At 36.0% G+C, this 24,697-nt stretch overlaps 2 protein-coding genes across 5 annotated transcripts; one reads left to right on the top strand and one right to left on the bottom strand.

The window, feature by feature from the left end:
* Positions 1 to 847: 847 nt before the first annotated feature.
* On the bottom strand, positions 848 to 10,334 carry LOC140004250 (receptor-like protein 4). Of its 3 annotated transcripts, XM_072078955.1 has the most exons (9): positions 9,985 to 10,334; positions 7,721 to 8,779; positions 6,669 to 6,816; positions 5,702 to 5,773; positions 5,339 to 5,410; positions 3,297 to 3,368; positions 3,117 to 3,194; positions 1,752 to 1,933; positions 848 to 1,322 (listed from the first exon to the last, which is right to left on the bottom strand). In XM_072078955.1, the coding sequence occupies exons 1-9, from the start codon at positions 10,067 to 10,069 to the stop codon at positions 1,201 to 1,203; spliced, it is 1,890 nt and encodes a 629-aa protein (XP_071935056.1). In that variant the 5' UTR covers positions 10,070 to 10,334; the 3' UTR covers positions 848 to 1,200. The 3 variants fall into 3 exon arrangements, with proteins under 3 accessions (XP_071935056.1, XP_071935057.1, XP_071935058.1); XM_072078956.1 differs by lacking the exon at positions 3,117 to 3,194 and having other exon boundaries at positions 9,985 to 10,317; XM_072078957.1 differs by lacking the exons at positions 3,117 to 3,194; positions 3,297 to 3,368 and having other exon boundaries at positions 9,985 to 10,317.
* Positions 10,335 to 15,960: 5,626 nt separating this feature from the next.
* LOC140004084 (protein FRIGIDA-ESSENTIAL 1-like) lies at positions 15,961 to 24,412 on the top strand. Of its 2 annotated transcripts, none has more exons than XM_072078954.1 (6): positions 15,961 to 16,548; positions 21,803 to 21,931; positions 22,063 to 22,270; positions 22,380 to 22,591; positions 22,718 to 24,015; positions 24,112 to 24,412. In XM_072078954.1, the coding sequence occupies exons 1-6, from the start codon at positions 16,269 to 16,271 to the stop codon at positions 24,148 to 24,150; spliced, it is 2,166 nt and encodes a 721-aa protein (XP_071935055.1). In that variant the 5' UTR covers positions 15,961 to 16,268; the 3' UTR covers positions 24,151 to 24,412. The 2 variants fall into 2 exon arrangements, with proteins under 2 accessions (XP_071935055.1, XP_071935054.1); XM_072078953.1 differs by having other exon boundaries at positions 15,964 to 16,548; positions 21,752 to 21,931.
* The last annotated feature ends 285 nt before the right edge of the window (positions 24,413 to 24,697 follow it).

Below are 24,697 nucleotides of genomic sequence, written 5' to 3'. Positions count from 1 at the left end.
TAGTATGTAAATCACGTGTTAGATTTTGAAACGATAAGATTAATTACGAAAATTATATGAATACAAAAGAAGGTATTAGTTATCAGTGTGTGTACATATATGATAGGATGGTGGAATCATAAAATAATAAGAAATTTGTGAAGAGGAAAGAACAATTAGGACTTTTTTTTTGGGGAAATAAGTAGGACGGACTTGAACCTACCTCACTAATCTTAATGTAGCCTATGCTCTATCAATTGAAATGTGAAAGAAAAAGGTCCTATGCAGCCCAAACTTGTATTTAAAATTCCGGAAAAGCAAGAGCCCTGGCACTTACTTAAGCAAACGAAATCAGTCTGGCTACGTTTGACCCAAAAAAAAAAAAAAGTCCCAATGCTAGGCGTTGCTCTTCAATTCACAGACAAACCAATGGGCACGGAGTCCAAATACTTCTGCATTTTTTGTGATCAGCATTGGGCTGGACTTCCATCCAAAGATATTCTGGGGAATCTAATCTAAGGTGATCTACGACTGCCTCTCTGCGTGTTAGTGGATCAAAACCCGGCCCACGCTTTTAGCTACTTAATGTTGAAGGTTTCAAGTTTGAAGATTTTAATATTCTGAGTAAATCTTATATGCAAAATATATACACAAGGGAAGTGATATTTATATTTCCAAATTAGTCTCTTGCACTCTTGGAAAAAAAATGATTAAAAAAGAAAAAAGATGCATGAGAGCCCTACACCACGCTATTAGCATCCAAGTAAAAAGTCAAAAATAGTGGTAGGTCACTCCCGAAAACAACAGCATCTTAAACATTAATATGAAGGGCAAAATTGATAAGTTGACGAGGAGGATGGAGAGTCAATTTGGAACTGCAAGGAGGTCACGAGGCTTTTCCAATCATACATCCTTGGACGCTCAAGTGCATTAAGTTTTATACACGGGCTTTTCTAAATGCTACGTATTTCTGATACTGCTGCCAAAAAAAGAAGATAATGACACAGATTTACAGCAATCTTCCCATCTGGGACATTCATATCCAAAACAGCACCTGGTTAAAGATTAACTTAATAGTTCTGAGGGTATTGCTATTTTGTGGTATAAAAAATAGAACTTTCATGCCAAAATCATGCAAATTGACACCAGAAACGAATGGTAATGTACACCTCATCCAGCCAATAAAAGGGATGTCAAGTATGGCTGCTAATAGCTAGCTGATCATGCAAGCAAGCTTGGCCCATTTTCAGCAGCTGTGCGAGCATGTTCATGACCATGATGTCTAGTCAATTGCACATCACGGTTGAACTGAGTTCTTGCCTTTGCATAAGGAGCATCTCTTGCTGAAAGATGAAAGATCAAGATTTACAAAGAGCAACTTATTAGAATTGATACTCGCGTGTTTATCTAAAACAGCATCAAGCAATACACCTTCTACTGCCCTTTCTCCCCTTTTGCAAATTTACATAGTATGTGCAAGAACATGCATGCGTCCATATGCTCTTTCTGAACAAGTGTGTTTGTGTGTGTGTGTGTGTGTGAGAGAGAGAGAGAGAGAGAGAGAGTGTGTTTGTGTTTGTGTTTGTGATGCATGCAACCTTGTTTGTGGCCCAATATATCTGGTTTTCCATTATGGCAATAGATAATTAAACCAAGAAAGGAAAACCAAAGCACATTTTATGAGCATGGGAGGATCATCAATTTCAGAGGGTACTAACTTCCCAAAGTTGCAAATTATTGCGAGAATATGAACTTGAGATGAATGTCCTTACCTGCAATTCTTTGAGCTCGGAGAATATTTTGGCGCCTTTTCCACCAACAAGTCAAGCAGGTTGCAATCAGCAGGAATGATACACATACCCCCAATCCAATGCCAACTCTTGCACCGGCTGAGAGATGAGGCCCACACGTTCGCAAGCCAGGAATACCACAGAGACCAGCATTGTCCGTGAAACTAGAAAAAATCCAGAGTGAGTTTCTGAACAAAAATTTGCACATCAATTCTAGTAATTCTGTTATTTGATACAGTGCTGATGTTTACTGTAGCTGACACATAAGAATCCAAATCCTTCAGACTTGACTAGTAATGAATACTTGTTTTTCAAGACAAACAACTTTTAATCATATAACATGACAAAAAACATAGACGGGAAATCATGCAAGTTATTTGAACATGAGTAGTTATTAAAGGTCATAAAACCTTTTATCATGAGGGCAATTTAGGCAAACACAAAAATGTTTACCAAGGAGCTGCTAATATTTTATTAAAGTAGTAATTAAACCAAAGAGGGACAAGGTCAATGCACAGTAAATAGTCATATTCCAAAGGCTAAAGCGCTGGAGGAGCTAGAGGTTAATGTTTTCCATTTTTTTTGGGGGGGGGGGTGGTTGGGGGTGTTGGATGGGTGGAGAATAGTAAAGATGTGCATTTAAGAAGGTACTCTTATATGTTGAAAAAAAATTTTTTGGGGGGGGTGAGGGTGGAGAACTCTAGTGTTTACATGGAAATTTTTGAAGTTTTCAAGGGGATGTTGAAGGATTTATTAAATTTTGGGGAGGCAAAATCAAACTTTGATACGATACAAATGAATACTTCGATTATTTTAAAGGATAACGAAAGAATTCTAGAAATCTTGGGGCCGCTCACCGCCTGCCATTAGATCCACCAGTGGGCTAAAGTAAGTTAACATTCCACACTGGGAAAGTAGCTGCACTGACATCCTGGGACAAGTATTTACCAGACACTTCAACCTATAGTCAAATGTTTTGAAGACCATGAGACTACAGCCCAGTCATCAGGAATTCATGGTATTGTACACATCTGGCTTATACACATTAAACCAGTTCGCAAGCTAGACAAGGTTCAAAACCAGCAAAAGTTATGGTCTTAAGACTAAGTGCAGCAGCTAAATAGTACCCTGAGAGGCTTCTATCAGTGAAGCATCCCATCCCAATGGGCCGGATTTTGACTGAAACAGAATATCTAGGTCATGCTAAGTCTGCTATATTACCAAGCATGGAAGGATTTAACCACCCACAACTAGGCCATCCTAGGCCTTGCTGAATATGACTACCCAAAATCAAGCAGATGCATAATGACTACTATAGCCTAAAAACAGAGTCAATAGTGAACATACTTAAAGCTAGCTCTGTGCAACAATCTTCCTCCTAATGCAGCTGGGACTCTTCCTGAGAGAGAGTTACCATTGAGATTCCTAAACAAACAAATCCAACAATAGAAGCCAACTCCCAAATATCAATACGGTATTGTGATTGTTCACTAAAACCCACAAAGCAACAAATTTGGATAACCTTACAGTATTCGTAATGAAGTCAACTGGCCAAGGCTTTCAGGGATTGACCCATTAAAGAAGTTGTAAGAAAGATCCCTGTAAACCAAAATGGTCTTCAGCAATCAGAAAGAAAGATCAAAATCAACATAAGCATCAACTCGTACAAATACTAAAGATGCAGAAAGTGAACCCAAAAAAAAAAGAAAATAAGGATGATGCAATCAGACCATCCATAATTGGTCCAGTTATCTGCGGCAATTAGATTGGACTGTTTAACATGATAGGAACAGTATTATCTTCACTTTATGACAAAAGAATGACAGTGTGAAATCATAAATGTGGTGTCACTCAAGGTTCACTAATTCTAGATATATATGTGCATGCACACTACAAACAATCACACAAATGATGACCTTTATGATTCATAATGAGTAGCTTTTGCAAAACTGAATTAGAGGACAATTAGGCAATAACACCTCTAACAACCCTCCCCCAACCAAAAGTAATAGCAATGAAAATGTCAACATTTGCGTAATACTAAATTCCTATGTAGTATGTATTGAGATAAGAAGCATAGACGGTGACAGATAGAATAAATGCTTGCTTGGAAGTTCCATATGCATCTTATTTGTAAGTCTTTTACTTTGGGACATCAGAGATTAAAAACATGCAAGGCATAAATTTGCAGGATAAAGCTAGTGAAAGGTCTACTGGTTTAAACTTATTACACCATAGTAGATTGCTAGAGATATCTCACCAAACACAACAATTATAGGAACCTAATGAACCATAGCTAAGTAAGAAGAAGTACTACACACACAACCCACATTTAAGTGATATTCTGTAATTATCTTAGTTCGATAATTGGTACTAGTCATTGTGAGATGAACTGCAACAGCACATATCCATGAAGAAGCAACAATAGTTGTTAAAAATTGAGAAATTATTCTTTTAACTTGGTTTTTTGCTCATTTTTGCATCAAGAACAAAATATCAGGTCAGTGCATATGAGCTCACCAACGACTCAATTTCTAAGTAGAAGGTGGAGAGGGAAGGTGCATCCAGCATAAATGTTAAAAAGATAAAGTATATCGAAGAATTTTTGGCCCCGAACAGTAAGCACAAAACTAAATCACCGTCTTAATTTTGAGAAGGATGGGGAAAGGGAATCCCAAATGTAAAGGATGTGGTGAAGGAGTGGATACAACTAAACACATGTTGCCCTTTTGGTATTTTGCAAGAGCGTGGAACTGGCAAGGAAGGAATTTCAAATACAGACACATGCCTTAAAGGAGGAATGAAGGAATTTCTGGAAATGGTGGAGAAATTTCAGCTAGCAGAGTGAATGGAAGAGATCGTACTGAATTAAATGCAAATTTCTTATGGAAAGCAAGAGATGAACATAACTTTAATGAAGGTAATATAGATGGTAATTCCATAATAACAAAAGTAGCAAAAGAGCGGGGAGAATTTAAATAAGTGAGGAAGCAGGATAAACACGAGGAACAGTAGGCTGCTGTAGCTGAGGAGGAAAGATCAATTTCACCATGTCCCAAAATAATCAAAATCAACACTGATGCAGCACTGCACAATAAGAAAATCCAAGCTGGAGTGGGAGCAGTAGCTAGAAACTGGCAAGGGACTGCTAGGAACCTGGGCTATCCATTTAAATCATTCCACAGATGCAGCTGTTTAAGAGGCAGCTGCAACTGACTGGCAATGCTAAAAGCCAAAAAAGAAGGGCTGGTGAAGAATTACCATCCAATCTGATTGTACATCAGTCTTCAACAGAATTAGGGAGGATTACACTAATGAGAGTCTTTTGTCTACTTTGTTAGAAGACATTAACATGCAAAACTACCCTTTTGAGAAAGGTTGGGAACCGAGTCATGGTTTGGGAAAATTTACAACCTTTTGAAAGAAGTAAAGTCAGAGAATGGCTTCCCTCTTTGGCTAAATTAGAAGGCATATATAATTACCGGATACATTATTCATTACACATTCACCACTGGCATTTTGCCAATAAAAAAAGGATGTAAGTTAATAAATGCAGAAGATTTACTCACAGTACTTCTAGGCTAGAAATTGTTCCAAGAGAGGAAGGAATTACTCCGCCAATGCTGTTTCCACTAAAATTTCTGCAATTACACCAATTTTGGAGATAATATGATAGACAAAATGATTTTAAAATCAAGAAAACAGAATTTAGTACAAGAACAATTGACATGATGACAAAATAAAGCTCGTGCTTAGCACTTCCCCTTCTAAGATTATGGTTCATTACTCAATAAACATGATACTAACCAATCTTAGCATCAAAATCAACTACTGATCATGCAATGAGATGGTGTAAGAGATGTTATGATTTTGATGCCAATGAGGACTAAATGGAGTTGTAACCGTGCTTCTTAAATAAAACTATAGCTTACATGCTCTGCAGATTGTGCAATTTTGATATGTCAGCGGGCAAAAAGCCCCTCAACCCTTGGTTGTCAAGACCACTGTCATTGCAAAGCAGATAGATTTTAGGAAATAAACATGAGACGTCAACATCAAATAGTAATTCACGGGAAAATCATTTGTGCTGTATCATATACAGCAATATTTTGACTTTTCCAAAGTTAGAATTCAGCATACAAACTAAATCTTAGAAGTACTGCTACATACCTAAATTTCTTATATACTTTCGCAAGAATCTACGGAAAGATTAATCTCACTTCTTGTGCCTGATACTTTGCTTCAAGCAGACTAAAAATCAGTACAATTTTGGAAAATTGCCACCTTTTGTAAATTTTGTCGTCAAGATGTCTCATGAAAAAAGGGGAAACAGTGTATCATGGTCAACAGCATAACTAAAAACCCAAAAGACAAAATTTGTACGATAGAACAAGTAGAATAATAATAATAAAACCAGTGAGATGTACTTTGGGCAAAGGAAAATTAAAATAATATGCAGATGTGGCCATAAATTTTGTTATAATTTGTTAAGTACTTGTATAAAAATAAACTTGTCTAATAACATAAAGTCAATGATCAAGTAAATTTCCACTCTCTGTGCCCTAATCGGTGTAACACTTCTAAGCAGCTGAGCTGTATACTGCTAAAAAGACTGCCCATAATGCCATAAATACAACTGGAAGAAGCCCCACAAAGAGATCACTAGATCCCATTCTAAACAATGTTAAAAATGTGACTTATTCTATTATCTTCTCAACCAACTTAGAGGTTTACGTACAGACCAGTGTCTAAAGGTCTTCCAATTTTGCAGTTTTGCTCCATTAGCTCAAGAAATAATTTCACTAAAACTTAGACACTCAATTTAGTGGTGGTAATACATATTTGGGTACCAGTAAAATTTATATCATGAATAAAGGGTATAAAACTTCAATTACGTACAGCCCATCAATAACCCATTTATTTGAAACTTTGTCAAATTGGCAATCAGCTCCACTCCACGGATGCTGCTGGGGAACACAAGGGTCTCCATTCCATCCAAAACGAAGAGGAAGCCCAAGAGCAGTCTTCAATGACTGCAATGCTCGAACTATCACAAAGGAAAACAAAAGATTTCCCAAAAGCTTAAAATGGCATGCCTTAGTATAAGGGAAATAAAATCAAACATAGGCGACAACAGTGGTAAACAGCACCATGCAATGACAACATAAGAATGCGGCGACGACTCATCACTAGACCAGTAAACCTACACCCTCAAAAGATTTTCCAACATGAAGACACATAGACCATCATTTGTAACATTATCTCCACATGCACTAATAAGCATCCCAACATACCATGCTCATAGTAAATGAAGGGAGACTAGAGGGAAGAAACATATCTAATTAATGTAAAAGCTTTTAACAAAACCATTTAATCCAGAAAAAAAAAACAAATAAAATGTTGGGATGATAGCTATGTGACAACCATTTCAAGGAATGAGAACAAATTCTATAAGCACTATGGTAAATTCCATGTCCCGAGTTATGAAGGATCATGAACAAATTCCAGTTTTTCACTCCTTCCAGGAGATTATGGTGGTGTTACATCTCTCTTGTTACATACAAAAGTAAAAATTATTGAACAAGCCATCCCAAAGCCAGCACGGTAATAAGAAAAAAGGAGAAACTACAGAATAGTTTCATTTTGCTGCATAGCTTGACCATTACATTGTAGGTAGCCTATGATAGTGTTTCTAGTTGTAAGGGAACAAGGAGATTAGTGTACATGAGTCAAGTGAGCTTTTTTCCAAAACAAAAAGGAGGAACTGCAGCATAGTTTCATTTTGCTGCATAGCTAGCGTCATAGACCATTACATTGTAGGTAACCTATGGTAGTGTTTCTAGTTGAAAGAGAACAAGGAGGTTAGTGTGCATGAGTCAAGTGAGCTTTACCCCAAAACAAAACATTAGCTAAGAAGACATGGGAGAAAGTGAGAAAATTTTGCTCTGTACCTTCATCAGGTAATGTTTTGGATTCTGCTGCTACAATCTCAAATATCTCAATAGCATTGATTATGGCATGATTACCCTTTGTAGGGTGCAAACTGATTGTCAAACCTCGACCACTAACAGGAACAGTTGTATTCAGCACTAGAGCTGTATTAATAGCACCAGTCATTTTGACAATGTCAACATCTCGAAACACAGCATCACCATTTATCAAAATGTCAAATACCCTTTTCCCTGCAGCAGTTACTGAAGGATCAATTTCTGCAAAATGCAACCAAACTGAGTAGTTTCTGTTCGGGTCAATATCCATTGTGTAGACTAAATCAGGTTGATTATCTGTACTAATAAGAGCAGTCTGGTAGAGAGCTTCAGGATAGAAGTTAGGTGATGATGAGGGTACTTTGATGCTGTTTGTTGTAGATATGGTGTGATCATTACTCTGACCAAAAGTTAGGCGGGAATCCCAAAATCGATCCCCACCCCAACTGTCGGCACTGTAGTCAGCACCAAACTTTTGATGCTCGGAACCACAACTATATCTTTTAACAGTCCTAAGAATTGTCCCTTGACCATGTCCAGGGCCAAAATAGTATGCACTATCATCAACTTGAAGAATTTCGATTGCCATTACTGCTGGATCTCCGTGACCAGTGCTATGGAAGCAAAGTGATGCAGTCCCATCCTCAAGGAACACAAGGGCTTCGACAAATGCCTGCTCATCATCATGATTGCTCCACCCAGATGGCAAAGAATAAGCTAGTGTTCCTTCTATGGAAACATCAAACAAGGGTTCATTGTTAAAATTTGGCTCTGCAACTAATCCAAAGAAGATCCTAACAGTGTAGTGGCCATGAGGTACTCTATTGATATTGTAACAATTTTCAGGTCCCTCAGATAAAGGAAAATAGCGAAGAGTATCAAGACTTGGAGTTATAAAACTTGGGCGGGTTCCATTAGCTGGTATTCCTCCCGTGTATGCAAAATCCTTATACCATAGAGTATTAGTTGGGGAAGTCCGGACATCTGTACGAGCTCCACAACTTATTCTCATCACATATGGTGCTGCAATAAACAAAGGAAATCATGAATCAAATCTTCTTCCATGTCCTTGGCCTGTATACACTTTGGGTCTCAAATTAATGTATAAGTAATTTCATGCATTTGTCATAGTAAAAGTTGTTAACTAGATAAGAACTGGAAGAAGACTAGCTCAGATAGCAAGCATACAGCTATAACAGTTTAACTATTTGCCTCATTGTATGATGGCAAGGTACATCTTTCTGTTTATGTTGTGTTTTTTAGGCTTAACATCCATTGTCACTAATACTCTAGCAATAACTCTTCGTTGATCTTCCAAATAAGTAAACACGGTTTAAGAAACCAGTAATATTGTTGACACTGCATTTGAAGTGACAAAGAACTGTGCTTTTTATTCTTCTACCTTACCTTCACTTTGCGGGAGAGAAATAAAAAAATTTAGAGAATTAAGCATGAAAGAACTTCAGAACTCTTACAAAGCTAGTAATTTGACTTCCAAAAGCCCAATTTAGTGGATGAAGATAGAAACTTTACTGGCAAAATACCTCATTTTGCTCATTTCTTTTTTCTCCTCGTTCCCCCCAACCCCTTCTTTCACCTTCTCTTCCCTAACCAATTTGTGTACCCCAGCAAAGACTAACAATACAAAAAACAGTTCCTTTCATAGACTGATTTCCTTCCCTTTTGGGGAAAAAAAAAAACAAAGTGTGGTGAATATTAGGAAAGAATCACAACTTTAAGTAATACTTTCCTTAACCACCAACTAAACACTCACCAAATTTTGGAGCTAGTATACAATTTCCTTAACATATCAACCATCCACTCTATTAAAAAAGAATCAAAATTAGCCCCACAGTTACATCCAACACCCCGAGTAATTATCCTACTAAATGAATCAAGAACCTATGTTTCCAAATTATCCAGGTCAAAAAAAATTCGATTTGACCTTTCAGACAACTACCAGCCAACTCACAGAGAGCACTGAATTAGTAAAGAGCACTTTCATCATTACCCCAACAAAGTGCATAATCCCTGGGATTCAAATTTATAAATCAAAGACCCTTTGAGTAATGCAGACTAAATGCAATTCTGGGCTCTATCCACAAGTACATAACAAATCAGTTCAACTATAGATTATGCAATAAATGTGAAAAAAGATAGTAATACTAGTTGCTTGCTACTATATAATGAGAAAAAGAGTAAAGTAAGTAAGGAAAAGAAAGACTAACCAGGACGAGGGAATGAAGGTTTGAGAGATGAGAAGAAGCAGAAGGAGATAAAGAAGAGTACGAAGAACCCTCTTGGTCTCAGCATATTGCAGACTTCTGTTGCTCTGCTCTTTTGTTTGGTTTTGTTTATCCAACCTTGTCTATGTACTATGTGGTGCCCATATCACATTCTTCTCCCATTGAACCACAAAGCTTATTCTTAATCTAGTAGTATTTTTTTTCTCCGAGGTGTTTACTTTCTACTAGGAGCAGGGGACAGGGAAGTACGAGACAATGCACTGCGTGTTTGTGCGTGAGAAGAAAGGAGAGCGTTTAAGGGACGTGCGTGATGTACAGGTAGAGACAGTTGAAGATTAATTATTTTTATTCAGAAGCTGCCAAGTTTTGATTGGACTGCCAAGAGAGGCAAGCCGGGTTCCCTTGGTGGAATTGGTTTACTATGGAAAATGATTCCGCGGAGCTCCAACTATTAAGGAGGTGATTGAAGGAGGTAATTGAAGTAATTATGTCAAGCACTAAGGTAATGGTTGCCTCAAACAATAAAATAAAATCAATTTATTTATGAAGGAATGATTGGATTGGGTGATAAGATGAAAACAAGGTAAGTAAGAAGTTTTGGATTCAAATTCCCTCACTTGTCAAGCTAACAAAAAAAAATCAATTTATAGATATAAAGAAAAAATTTATAGCGTTTTGCCAAAAAAAAAAAGAAGAAAGATTTTATAGTGACTTAGCATCCTGTGTTGCATGTAAAATGTTGCCAATACTCAATGTTATAATTGGATACTATTAGGTAGATAACACAAGCTCTTTAATTGTCTCTCAAATTGTTTTTTTCCCTATATCTCTATAGTAATATGTATTTGGAAATGGGAGCTCTTGATATTGTTATATCATATTTTTCTAACATGACCTTGCAATTTAGAGGATTACCACTTGATAATTTATTCCATCTTAGCTCGTCTAATCTATTTTATATGCAATGTACACCATTAATATAATTCTAGTATTTTACCAAAAGTTAATATTATTGGGCTTCATTTTGTAAATACCACTTAATTTTCTCCATGCAACTTTTTTGTGGAAAACAAATTATGAAGGAGATGGAGTGCCACTAATAATGCCCTTCACTAGAAAAAAAAAAAGAAATACAGGTTTGTCTGTACATTTTCATGTCTTTTAACAAAAAAAAAAATTATAAGGGAAAGGGCGTGTTATTAACAATTTTCTTTACCAATATATTCTAGCACTTCCATAGAATTAGAGGGTTGTCTCTTGATGATTTACATCACTTTAGCGTATCTAATTTTTCTTTTTCAATCTAATTTATTTTATGCTATGTACGTTATTAATATAATTTTAGTATTTTACCAAACGTTAAAATTATAAAATGAATAAGAAAAAAAAAAAAAAAAGCGGCACCCTCATCGGGCAATTGGGTATGCAAAAAAGATCAGAATCTATCACATCATAAAAAGGTTGCATGCACCGAGTTGGGATTTAAAAATCCGCGTGCCGGGGCCCCGACGCCTGCCTTTGTCCTCCCGTGACCATTAATTCGTCGCATAACTCTCCGAGTGGACTTCTGAGTCATTTTCCCATTTAAATAAGGGATAATTTCAGAAATCTCCCCCGAAATTTCTTATAATATAACTTAGCTCCCTTAAAGTTTTTAAAATCTCACTTACCTCCCTTAAATTAACTTTTCTTGTAACATTTTAACCCCTTTGGAAGAAATACAAGAAAAATAAAACTTTTGTTCTAATACTACCCTTATGTTATCCTACTTATGAAATTTATAACAACAATAAAAATAAATTAAGGTTAAATTTTTATAACTTGTAAATATCTTGAAAAATTCGCACGTATGAATAGATTATTTGAGTTTTCAATACAATTTAAACTACACTATGAATTAAAGCACATTTTCCTAAAAAATATCTTGACTTCCTTAATTGTAACTTAATTGTGCACGAAATCATTTAAGATATTAATTACTCGCCAAAATCCTTGCAAGTGGTTGACTTTAATTAGTTTTAATTTATTCATGTCTTTTGCTATTCTACCATGATCCCAATGTAAATAAATATGAACCATTATTAGCTAACAATTTTTTTTTAAATTTACATTTTTTTGTTTTAAAATTTTATTTTGTTTTGACTTTTTAGTTAAATAGTTATTAAGAGCAAGGGCAATGTTGTCAATTTGTGACATTTGATAGAAATATTTAATCTTGTCAAGTTAATAAGAGAGGTAAGCAAGATTTTGAAAACTTTAGAGGAGCTGGGTGATATGATGCTATCCCTTTGAATAATCAAACCTTCTATTGCAAACAAAGTTCCAATTGCATGAATTAATGCGCCATCAACGGTGCTGCCGTTATCCGCAATGTCAACATGAAGTTGGTTTATTTCCTTTCTTTTTCTTTTTTCTTGCCCGGATTAAAATTATAATTGGCAAAAATTATGCTTGTTATCTTTCTAATTTTTTTGATAAAGTTTGACTTCTTCTTCTTTTCTTTTTTTTTAAAATTTTATTATAAGGCACTGGGTTCCTTTCCACACGTAATTATCTGATGATAATTACATATTGCAAAACTTTATTTGCTTATATTATCAATAAATTTTTCAACCATTTTTTTTATCTCACATGTATCACATCAAAAAAGTGCTACATTATTATTTTTTAATTATTTCAAATAATTTATTGTCTAAACACACTCATTGTCTCTTTATTGCACCATAAGTTTCTAAAAAATTTCATATATACCAGTGATCTTTCGCTTTGTATGGGTTCTTATATAGTGAAGAAGAAAAGAATTTGATGGTTAAATATTTACTTTGAAAAATTGTGGAAGGTTGTCGGCTAGGCCTGTCAATTGAGCCATTTGAGATGGGTTTTAATAAGTCCAGATTCGATTCATATAGTTAGTACCATTTTAAATTATGAGTTTCGAGTTAATAAATATGAAATTCATATTCAATTCACAAAATATTCGAACTATGAGCCTAATTCAAGATTAGCCCAAACTCACTTATTGCTCATTAATTTCCTTAATATAACTGCTATAACTATTAAATTTTAAAGCTAATTTAATATCCACAAGACCACAATATTAAAACTATACACAAACAAGTAACAATTCATTAAAAAGTATATAAACCAAGAAATTTTCAGCAATAACATGTCCAATTAGTTCAATGTACATGAAAAATAGTAATAAAACGTGATCAACAACCAATACATTTTAAAAAATCCTTAATTCGCTTGTATTAAGATTTGTTCTTTTGAATCTTTTGACATAATTTTGCATATTTAATATTTCTTGTATATTATTATATTTTGACACAACTCATAAATATAAAATTTTAATATTATACACACACATACATATATGCAGGTTTAAGGGCCAAACTTATATCAGGTTTGAATCTAATAAAACCAAAACTCGACTCTCATTTAATTTGAATCTAATATTTAAGTTCAAACTCAACCCAACTCAATGAAAGATTAGTCTCATTGAACCTTTTTTGGGTTGAATGGGTTGAGTTCGGACTGATCCAACTCCATTAACAGTCATATTAGTGGTTTAGGTAATCTCTTGCATGAAATATTGGCACCGAGTTTATACTTTCCCATAAAGTATATCAGCACTGTAAGAAATACCACGAATAGGTACACACCTAGCAGCTCTAGTTTTATTCTTTTTTTTTTTTAAATGATTCCACTGTTGGATACCATTTTCAGGATTTAATTCAAAGTAAATCTTGTGCACAGTAACTCAAATCTCTTGGTTGAATATACTCTCTGTCTTTGAGGGTCTCTCTTTAATAGCTGTGCAAAATAGCTTTGAGGGTCTTTGAGGTTTCAGTTAATAGCTGTGCAAAATGGTAGGCTGCCATGGTGAGGAGGAAAAAGAAGAAAAAAAAAAGGGAGATAAAAGTAAGAAACTACAGAAGAATTACTTTTATGCACTTACGTTGATAGACATATTCGCATTATTTGATAGAATAAATATATACGAACTACACCGATGGTCTTGCCATTGAACTTGTGATACAATAAATGTTAAAGGGTAAAAAAAAAAAAATTTGTTTACAGGGAGCCTTGTTTGATTAAGCCTACATTCTATTGAAAAGCTGCACTTGTAAGTTGTAGAACCCTTGTAAGGCTATTTTACGTTCTCACATAAACTTGCATGCTTCTCCACACAGCATCTCTTGACCTTTTCTAAACTGAAGTTTAGAAATTCGGCTTTTATAAACCTAATCCCAGAAGAAACCTCAAAAGCCGGCAACTCTTGAGGTCCTCCCAGGGACTTATAAACCAAACCCAAACCCCCCCTAGAACCGATGTGGGATGGCAAACCCCACAAGGGCAAGCCAGTAAGGCCGCTGCTGCTAAGAAGTAAAGACCCCTCACGACACTCAGTAAACTACCCCTGCATGAATTTGCCTCTTGACATTTTCTAAACTGAAGTTTAGAAATTCTCCACAACAGCATAAAAGGACACTTTTTGAAGAAAAATTGCTTTCTGAACAAGTAAACTACGCAAAGTGAATGTTCAACTCATCTTGCATATTAAAGAGCAACGTGAAATGGCCATAAACATACGTAATGCTTCTCATGGTATTCACGTAACCTCGATGGCGAAACAGGAATTCGATCAAAGATATGTGCATCAGTATATGCTGATGTACCAAATGAATATATTAGAAAATATTTTCAATGAATATACTTAATTTACATAACAGAGTAGTTTTTTCACGATGGATCTGCCAAGTATATCGTGCTTTGTTTTGGTAGATTCAACATATTTTGAAGTTATCTCTATTTTATAAAGCATTAATTCAATGTATATTGGCAATGCATATTATATATCAGTGAATGCACGGCACTTGATCCAATTCGAATTTAAATTCTAAATTTTGCATATATTCATCTAAATTCATTAATTGATAAACTGTGAATTTAGGAAAATTTGTTCTTTTTCACGAGGGAATATCGTATGCGATCGTTCTATAGTTCCTTTTGAAAATCATTCCCTCAATTTGAATATCTAATAATGATAATTATGTACTTTCTAATGCTTGAAATTATTGCAATCTAAGAGTTAAAAATACCTTTTTTTCATAATAAACTCGTGAATTTAATTCAAAGATACGATATCAAAAAATAACCATCAAAATATCCCGTATGGCGTGAACTTGCATCAATTGTTTTTTGTTCTCTCTTTTCTTTTTGGTTTAATAGAAGGCAAAGGCCCATTAAGCGCAAACTAAAAGTATCATTGTCAGACCAATTACATTGACGCCCAACAGACCACAACTTAATGCGGTTGGATCCGTTGTTCATTATGTGTTTAGATTTTTTATTTTTTATTTTTGGGTAAACGAGTGAATTTGAGTGCAATGTTTCTTACTTATTACCTTTTGAAACTAATCATCATAATTGATAAAAAAAAAAGAAAAGCGAACTAAGCACTAAACCAGTAACAAGTAATACACTAGGATCTAATAATGAACCAAAGCTTCTACTAAAAAATGAATAAAAGAATAAACATTTTTCTCTAATCGATGCCCAGAAGGCAATAACCCTTTTAATTTTTTTTTAAAAAGAGCTCGATTTGTTAGTATCTTGAAAAAAAAAATAAAGTTAAATTAAAAACTATTTGAACGTGGAGGTAACAGATGTTAGTATGGTACATTTAAATGGTAAATAAATTAGAATTGCTTAACCATTTAGAAAAAAAATCATAAATAAAACACACAACCAAAAAATCAAAAAGAGTCAAGCAAATTGTTATTAACACTTTCCTCATTCCGAATTCTAAACTTTTTTATTATTTCAGTTACAGATTGATCACAAGGGGTGTTATCAATAAAATGAAAAAAAAAAACGAACTAAAGAATCTTTCTGCCAAATTTAAGAGGTGAGAAAATCAAGAGTAATTAATGAATTGCCAATAAAAGCAATTCGCAAATATGGAGTTGCACGACTCCATTGCATGCGAGACATTCGTCCGCCAAACCTATAACTTATAAAGCTGTCGAAGCCTCGCTCGTCATCCGGTCCACCCAGCCGTCTGACCCCCGCTCGGTTCTTGCAACATGATGCCATTTTTCCTACTCAAGCTCCAACTTCCAATTTCGCCTCCTCTCCCGCAAAAGTTTTCCTCCGATGACTCTACGTAGCCTCTTTAATCGACTAGGTTGTCTTTTATATTTGCGATTTCTTATCCTGACCCCAAATTTTTAGTTCTCTCGTCTCGTCCACCGTTGAGAATGGCGGCGGCGGCGACGGCCAAGGATCCGTCCTCCGCGGAAACAAACTCCGAGGCTCTTTCCGACGAAGACATAGAGTACGAAGAAATTGAGGAGGAGATTGAGGTGGAAGAGGAAATTGAAGTTGAAGAAGAGGAAGAAGTGGAAGAAGAGGTCGAGGAAGAAGTCGAGGAGGAAGTAGTAGGAGGAGGAGGAGATGTCAAAGGAGAAGTAGATGATGATATTGATAAAGAATTTGGCGAAGAGTTAACTCCAAGTAATCAAGTAAACGATCAAAATGGTCAGTCTTTTCTCCTCTGTCCTTTCAACGTATGATCCTAATTTACTGGGTTAATAGTAAATTTATTTGCTTAGTGATTGGTGATTCTGTGATAATAGGATTTTGTTGAATTTTGGGTGGGTTGTTCTTGTATTTATCTTTTTATTCATCTAAATTTTACTCATGTAGTTGTATGACGTTGTATTATATTGTCAGTGGCCATCATTCTGTTTCCTTATGATTTTCATTTTTGAATTACATTCGACATCGTCTTATCGTCTTTGCTGGTCAGGATTTGATTCATTAGTTGATTCATGACGAGCATTGGCTTGAAGCGTATATATTCTGTTAGTTGTTATTAGAAGGTTACGGATGTTTGCCGACTGACTGTATGTGAATGTATTCACTTTCCATTGACTAATTTTTTGTCAGAATGCAAGAATTGGTTATTTGCTCATTCTATTGACTAATTTTTCATCAAAATGCAAGAATTGGGGCACTCAGTTGTCAGAAATGATATCTAACATTAGTTTAATCTGACTGTGGTTTATCATAAGGGACTATTTTTAATCATATAAAATTTGCAAGGCAATTGACTTAATAAATTATTAATTAGGTGTTCAATCCTGTAATGAAATTTGGGGAGAAAATGCACATTGAAACAGTTAAGGAGAACATAAATTGCTCAAACTGGATGAGATGCAACTAGTTCATTTCTATGTTTGCGCGGCACATATTGGTCTGTTCACATTCCCTGTTACGTGTTTCCCTTCATAAGTATGGATTTTGAGTGACTATCTTTTTCCATCATGTCTTGCCCCGCTGTTGTTATATTGTAGGATTAATGACCCTTTTAAGCATCCCTTGGCACAGTTGCTCTTTACACATGCTTGGATGTTTGGTTGCTGTCCCAATTCCCTTAATTGCATGTGAAATTTGTCCAGCCCTGAGCCAAAGCCTAGAACTAGCCTTGTGCTGGACTTATCTGTCGTTTGCAATGGGATTTACAAATTTCAAGTGGATGTCTTGAATCAGAGTTGAGCTAATTCAAAGTGCTATAGATTCTAGGGCCTTGGGGAACTTATACTTCAAGACAAAATGAGACACGCATATGTGGATTTTAAGGTTGTTTAGTGATCGGTTATCCTCTTTTAGTGGTGAAGGTTTGATTTCAACTATGAAGGATTAAGCTGGAAACTCATTTGTCAGTTGCATTTATCTATATGCAAGCATGATATAGAAGATTAGAACAGGGCGTACTTTATGTATAAATTGCAGGGTTTGGCTTTTTTCCTAAAAGCAGAAGAGATTAGTCTTGGACATAGAAGTAAAGCTTGTCAGAGTTAGAAATGGTATTTGCTTTAGCGTTTTAGTTTTGCAGATATTTGGAAGATGAGTGAGAGTACTTCATAGAATGCTTCTGTGAACCTTCTTCAGTTAGTTCATATTAGATGGCATCTCAGAACTCAATGTTTACTCATTTGGGGTACAATGTACGTCCTTCATTTTTCCAGAAGAGAGGTTGATGGAGTAAAATAGTTTGGATGATTGATGCTACAAGTCTGGAGTGGTGACTTTTATATTTTCTCTTATTTATGTCTGGTGCAATTGTAGATATAGTTAAGAGTGGTCAAACGAAAGATCATTTGGAGCAAACATTTTCCTGTAGTGTTGACTGAGATTATATAAACTTAATGCATTGAGAACCTATAATTACGTTATTGTTTTAAGAGCAGAATTTGACCATTTCATGCTTCCAAGTCAAGCAAAAGCATTGTGGATTGTTATACTCATGAAATTGTGCAAAGTACTTTCAAAGAATACAGTGATACAGAAACATGATCTTTGGTTGGACCCCTTTTTGATCTGGGGGAACACACTGTTGGTTATGTGCTGCAGAAATAATTCCCAAGATGCTCACGGTAGCTCAGATCTTTTAGATGAAGGGGTGTGAAGAGGTGTGAGGCAGTTATGATCAGGTGTCCACAGCACATTGACAAGATAAAGATACTGCATCAAAAGAGGGGGTGTTCAATGTGTGTTACCTTTAGATGTGTGGGTACTTGGCTGATAAAGCTTGACATAAGACAAGCGATAAGTTCGGTGTAAGAGTGAGTGAAGTTGTAGCTATTTTCAATGAAGGATCAAAGATGGATCATAATGCAGGCAAATAGGTTTGACTTTCATTTAGCTATGCATGTCTGCCACAATTTGGGTTAAATTTTCTAAAATAGGATAGGACCAACAGAATCATATTCTAAATGGGAAAATGTGGGCTTGACTTGGGATTCCTATGAGAGCATTTACTTGTTATTGTTTCACTTTACTTTGGGTTAAAGTAAATTGTGGAAAATAGATTAAACTTTCATTTAGTTACACATGCCCGTGATAATTTGGGTTAAATGGAGTCGATTAATAGGGTATGGGCCAAAAATGAGATAGGACCAACACAGTCATATTTGAAATGGGAAATCTGGGCTTAGCTTGAGATTCCCATGAGAGCATTTATTTTATATATTTTTTGTTATTTTTTCACTTAACTATTTATTTTATTTTGTCTCTTTTCCTTCTCATCCGACTGAAGGTTTGTTGCTTGCATCAACCTCTTTTCTTATCGAAGTCGTCTTAAGCTTTGTCATAATGACAAGCATAATCCCACAAAAATGTAAGTGGCAGCTAGAAGCGTCCACTGAAAATGTTAAAATCATACAAAAAGCGAGTGGAGCTAGAAGTGGCAGCTCCATCATCCAATCGCACTATCAATACAAATTCAAAAGAATCGAACAAAACCTCCTTCTCATCCTCAAGAACAGGGGTGTAAGTGAAAGGAGCTTCTAGTGAGTACCTCAGCTTGACTCCATTTTATCAAAACACAAGGTAGAGCATAAGCTGCTCAAGTAGCAAATGAAGTTGAGCTCAAACTCCACAATTGAAGGCACGAGGGCTAGTGAGCCTAATCGAGCTTGTATTATAATTATTTTTTCTTTTTACAAAATTACTTCCGAGCCTTTTTAGAAGAAACCTTGAGTCTCTTATTTCTTTTGTAGCCGCTGCCCAACTCTAGTGATTAATCTCTTTTGTCATCAGTCATCCCTCTTTCCCGCTCTTCTTCACTAACAATTTTCATCACTCCCTCTCTGCCATCTCTCTCTGTCAAGTCCTTCCTCAGCTTTCAATAATCAAACGCATAACCATCATGTCAATAATTAAATATGAGTTACTTTGCGGATTATTGAAAAGAAGAAAGCGAATCTTTTAATGTGAGACAGAGATGGTGGAAATTTGTGCCAAAGTTATGCCATGGTATCCTTTCCAATGAGATGTAGTAGATTTGTATGAGGGGTTTGAATATATTGCTAATTCGCTATAAAGGATAAGGATTAAAAATAAAGAAAAAGAAAAAAAGTAAGATAAGCAAAAATGGAGTATTAATGAAACACGGTGATACCATGTTTCAGAGAAATTAGATGCATGGATATATGGGTGGTGGCAATATGGCACTTAGCCCACACTGCTAGCGCCCATATTAGTCCCATGACAAATATGAGACTATTTGGCTGTAATCCATATTTTTCAATTCCACATAAATTTCCATGTGAATCATCCATCTGGCCCATTTGCCATTGTGTGCATGTACATAATAATTAATTTCCCAGCACAAGTCCCGTCCTTCTTGCCCATCTATATAAATACGCACACATTTAGTAATCTGCTTTAGGTAGATGGCCAAGATGCGAGCGACTCGCGCGAAGAATTAAATTTACACACATAAGCTAATTGATGGGATTAGCATAGAGGATATCCTCAGACAAACATGTACACTTGTATAATTTATTCCTCAGAAATGGGCAGATGGATGGGACTTGCGCGGGAAGTTAAGACTGGAAAGTAAGAGCTAATTCCCAAGGAGTCACATATTTGTTGTAGGACTAATAAGGGGAGGTGTATATGTTGAGTCATGACTCCTTAATGTAACTTCTTTCTAGCTTATCCATGAAAGAGGGAGTAGAGGTTCTTCAATTGTCTGTATTTTATGTTATCAATGGAGTTTTTCCAGATTTGTAATCTCTTATAGTGCTGTAGTGACCCTTCTCATTCTGGATAGTAGTTCCTTACAACTAATGAGGTGAAAAGCAATGTATAGAAAGTTAAATGGTCAGTTTAGGTTGGATGGTTTTAACTGCTCTATACTCTAATATAATGAAATGTCTAGTGAAATTGGAAGAAATCTAGGCATCATTCCCAAGAGATAGCTGCATCACGAACTCCTATTCTCTGAAGAAATATTCTTCACCTGTCTCAAAGATGTCAGTAGGATGATAGAAGTACATAAGTAGTTTCCCAAACTTTCTTGATAAACCTTATGTACTTCTGGACTCCAATTTGGGAACACTCCATAGACTAAAGTGCGCAATATTGCATGCTTTATGGAGATTATAGAATTATCTCTAGCATGAGATAAAGTACGAGTAAAAGTTTTTTGTAATATTATAAGATACTGCTAGATATTCGCCAACTCAAGTTTTTGCATCATAGCAATTTGAAAGTAGATATTCTTTGGGTCCCTTTTTTGGATCTCTTCAGGCTGCCTTGGGCCTTAATTGCTACCTCACAGACAGTTTTTTATGCCAGAAAAACTGCATGAATATGATATAGCTGTAGTTTGTGTCGGTTTAGATGACTAAGTTGTAATTCCTATAAGATGAATTGTATCCTTTTGGGGCCTGCTTGGATGATCTTTTGTATCCATCTGGATGTATATCATCCTTTTCTCTTTGTTGAAATTTCTATAGAACATAAGCTGTTTGGACGTAAAGTGAGCTAAAGCCACTAGAAATAAACTCATTGAAAAGAAATCAGGAGTACGAAGGTTCTATCATTTGAGGAGTAGATGCCTGGATCTCCTTTTAGAATTGGGCGCGTGGATAATGTACTTATTTCAGACTTGAAAATTCTGAGAAAGATTGGAGTCAGGTTTCGTGATTTTTCACTGTAGATGGGCACTCTGATCTTTCTGGCAGAAATTTGACCTCTGAATTCTATTTGAACGAGAAGAAGCATTTTCTGCTTAGTTGCTCTGTTTATGTTTCATGCTCATGTTGAGTCAGCAGATTCATCCCCTTGTAATGTTCTCTAGGAGCTCTACTTTTCTATAATGGAATTAGTTTGTCTGAGCAGATGGCTGGTGTGCTTCATTTGTTGATGTTCTGTTTCTTCATTTTAGATACTGGCCAAGTTATTGAGCCTGATTGCAATGAGGATCACTTCATACCAGGTTTTGCCACTCCAGGAATATCAGTGGCAAATCTACTGCCAGATACTCATGTTGATCAAGGCTGTGCTGGTGATTACAGGATTTCTGGGTCGAGTGTGACAACTCATAATGAGGAACCTCATGTTGATGGTGAGGATTTTTAGCATCATAATGAATTTTAGGGAGTTCCTACAAGTTTTATGATGCTTCCTTATCATATATTGCTTCTAGAGTTCTACCATAAGAACTGCTGGTTCAAAAATCATTGTGGGCCCTTGCAGGAAAATTATTTTTTATGGACCATAATAATGGAGCTTCACTATGTGACAAGTGGGGGAGGAGTGGTGATTCTACTAGGCTGCCCGTTCACGAATTGGATGCTGCAATCTCACATATTGATACTGAAAGTAAGAAGGATAATGAGGATCCCTATTTCGAGAAAGGAACTTATGACATCTCTGGGAAAGATTCAAAAGGAGAGGCTCCAAGGTCAAATAATGCTAGTGTAAACTTGTGCTGGGTTTTAACTTTATAGTTGAGTCTTGTCTTTGTTCTATCCTGGCTTGGAGCCAGCACTGATTCCTCCTAGAATTTTCAGGATTAGGCCAAGAAGTTCATCTCCTGAATCCGTGTTGAATGATGGAAATAAACGACAAGCAGTTGTTTGTGATTTTTTTGCTAAGGGCTGGTGCATCAAAGGGCATTCTTGTAGATTTCTACACATAAAAGGAGGAGCGGCTATTACTAGTCACGATAAAGAAGGAACTGTGGATGCTGCAGCAAAGAAAAGTGAACTACCAGACAAGAAAGGTAATTTATATGTTGTTGTGGTGTGTGAGGATGCTTATATTATCACGTTATTTTCCTTAGGATTCCTTAGTCTTTGTTGATAAACAACTAAAAGATTAAGGCTGCATGATTTTCTTCATATGGCAGCTTCTTCAGTTCAGCTCACCCCACATGGTGGAGAAAGCCCAAACAAGAGGAGTGAGACTAAGGAGTTGCCTTTACTTAAAGATGATCGATTGGTGCTCTCTTCCCAAGATTTTGGGCGACCCTCTTCCCAAGATTTTGGGCGACAAATGAACAGAGAGGAATATCTTGGCTATGGTTCATCCATGGCCAAAGGCAACTCTCTTCATGGAACTTTCTCGAGAAGTTATGCTAGAACCTTAGAAACTTATGGGAGCACAATAGGTACCCCTCACAGTACAAGTTTGGAAGAAATGACTTGTACAAGAAGCAACTTTTTGGCAACTGACCACAGTTTCTCTTCCCTTCATAGGTCTCCTTTGTCTTTCGCTTACCCCTCTTGGAATACAGATTCACTGAGCACTCAAAAGCAGTTAGGGAGTGGTCAAGGGGATTATGCTCCTAGATCTGCTTCTGTCCAACGAAGCTCTTCACCTTTTTCTGGTTCTGAATCAGAAAATGTCTCTCAAACTAATGCTGTTAATGATAAGCAATGCTCGGCCAGGTCTAAGACCAAGACACTTTATGATTGGGAACCATCTGTTCCTTTTCGACCCTCATTTTTTATGACTAGGCACTTATTGTCTTCAGCAAGCCTATATGATCCCATACGTGATAGCATTGAGCAAGCCAGCTCAGTTGTTGGATACTCAAAAATTTCACAATCTGGTAAGGAAGCTTCAGTACTTGGAGCACACGTGCAGGCAGATGCTGATTCATTTCCAACAGGAACTCTTGGTACAGAATGTAGTTCCAACAAATATTCAGTTCTTTTTTCTGCCAAAAACTTTTCTAGTAAAGATTCTACAGCAGAAGCAAAAGAATCTGTTGGTACTCAATCGCAAAATAAAAAATCTTTTCTGAAGGAAGAGAGGTTTTTGGACAATGAATGTGTCAGAGATGTCATGGAAGCAGACCAAATGCCTATTGATTGTGGTTCAAAGTCAGTAAGCAGTGGGCGACATAGGACGGAAAGTAAAGAAGAGATGTCTAGACAAATGATTGAAGCTGATGCTGATCTTAAAGTAGAGGAATCAAGAGCGTTGAAAAATTTTCATGCATCACTTGTGGAAGTTGTGAAAGAACTTTTGAAGCCAAGTTGGCATAAGGGTGTTCTGAGCAAGGATGCTCACAAAATCATAGTTAAAAAAGCAGTAGAGAAGGTCCTTAGCACGTTACAACCTCACCAGGTCCCAAGTACTTCAGAGTCAGTGAAGCAATATCTTTCTTTATCTCAAACAAAACTTGCCAAGCTTGTCGAGGTGAGTGTGGGAGTGATGATGTATTTGGTTAGAAATATGTCACTGAAAAATATATTCACTTTTATAGTTATTAATACTTAGATGTGTTAACTGCAGGGATATGTTGATAAGTATCGAAAATCTTCACTTGGCTGACTAGCTGCTCTCACTTTTACTTTATGGATGTTGGTGAACCCTTTGTTTGGAGGCTTTCTTTTTGTCAAAATTTTAACAGCTGGATAAGGGCTGTAAAATGGAGGTCATAATCAGACATGTTTTCATGGACAAACTTGTTCTCCTTGTACATTCAAGTAGTTGTCGTTGGTACATCTTTTCTTAGTTATTGTTTTTTAATCCAACAGCTTGGACCGAATTGTGAACCTGAAATTCTTGATAATAAGGTTTCTCATTATCTGGATGCTTGATGCAAGTTGTTTTATGTCTTTGTAGATTGTAGTTATATGGCAACTACTACTTTTTTATTTGCTGCACACCAGAAAGTATGAAAAAATAAGTAAACAGTATCTATTACACCTTCGGTAGACGTGACCAAAGTTGCTAAGATTGTCTCCTAGCACTGACTCAGTTATTGTATGCTTTTGCTACTTTTTCATTTACGCAACTTAATTCTGCAGTATGAAGGCTTTACTAAGTGAACCTTTGGTAAACGAATTTACATTTACTAAACGGATAATGTCAGTGG

Source organism: Coffea arabica, chromosome 2e (assembly GCF_036785885.1).
Source record: "Coffea arabica cultivar ET-39 chromosome 2e, Coffea Arabica ET-39 HiFi, whole genome shotgun sequence".
NCBI lineage: Eukaryota > Viridiplantae > Streptophyta > Magnoliopsida > Gentianales > Rubiaceae > Coffea > Coffea arabica.
The sequence above is the reverse complement of the archived record's forward strand: the minus strand, read 5'-3'. Positions and strand labels throughout refer to the sequence as shown.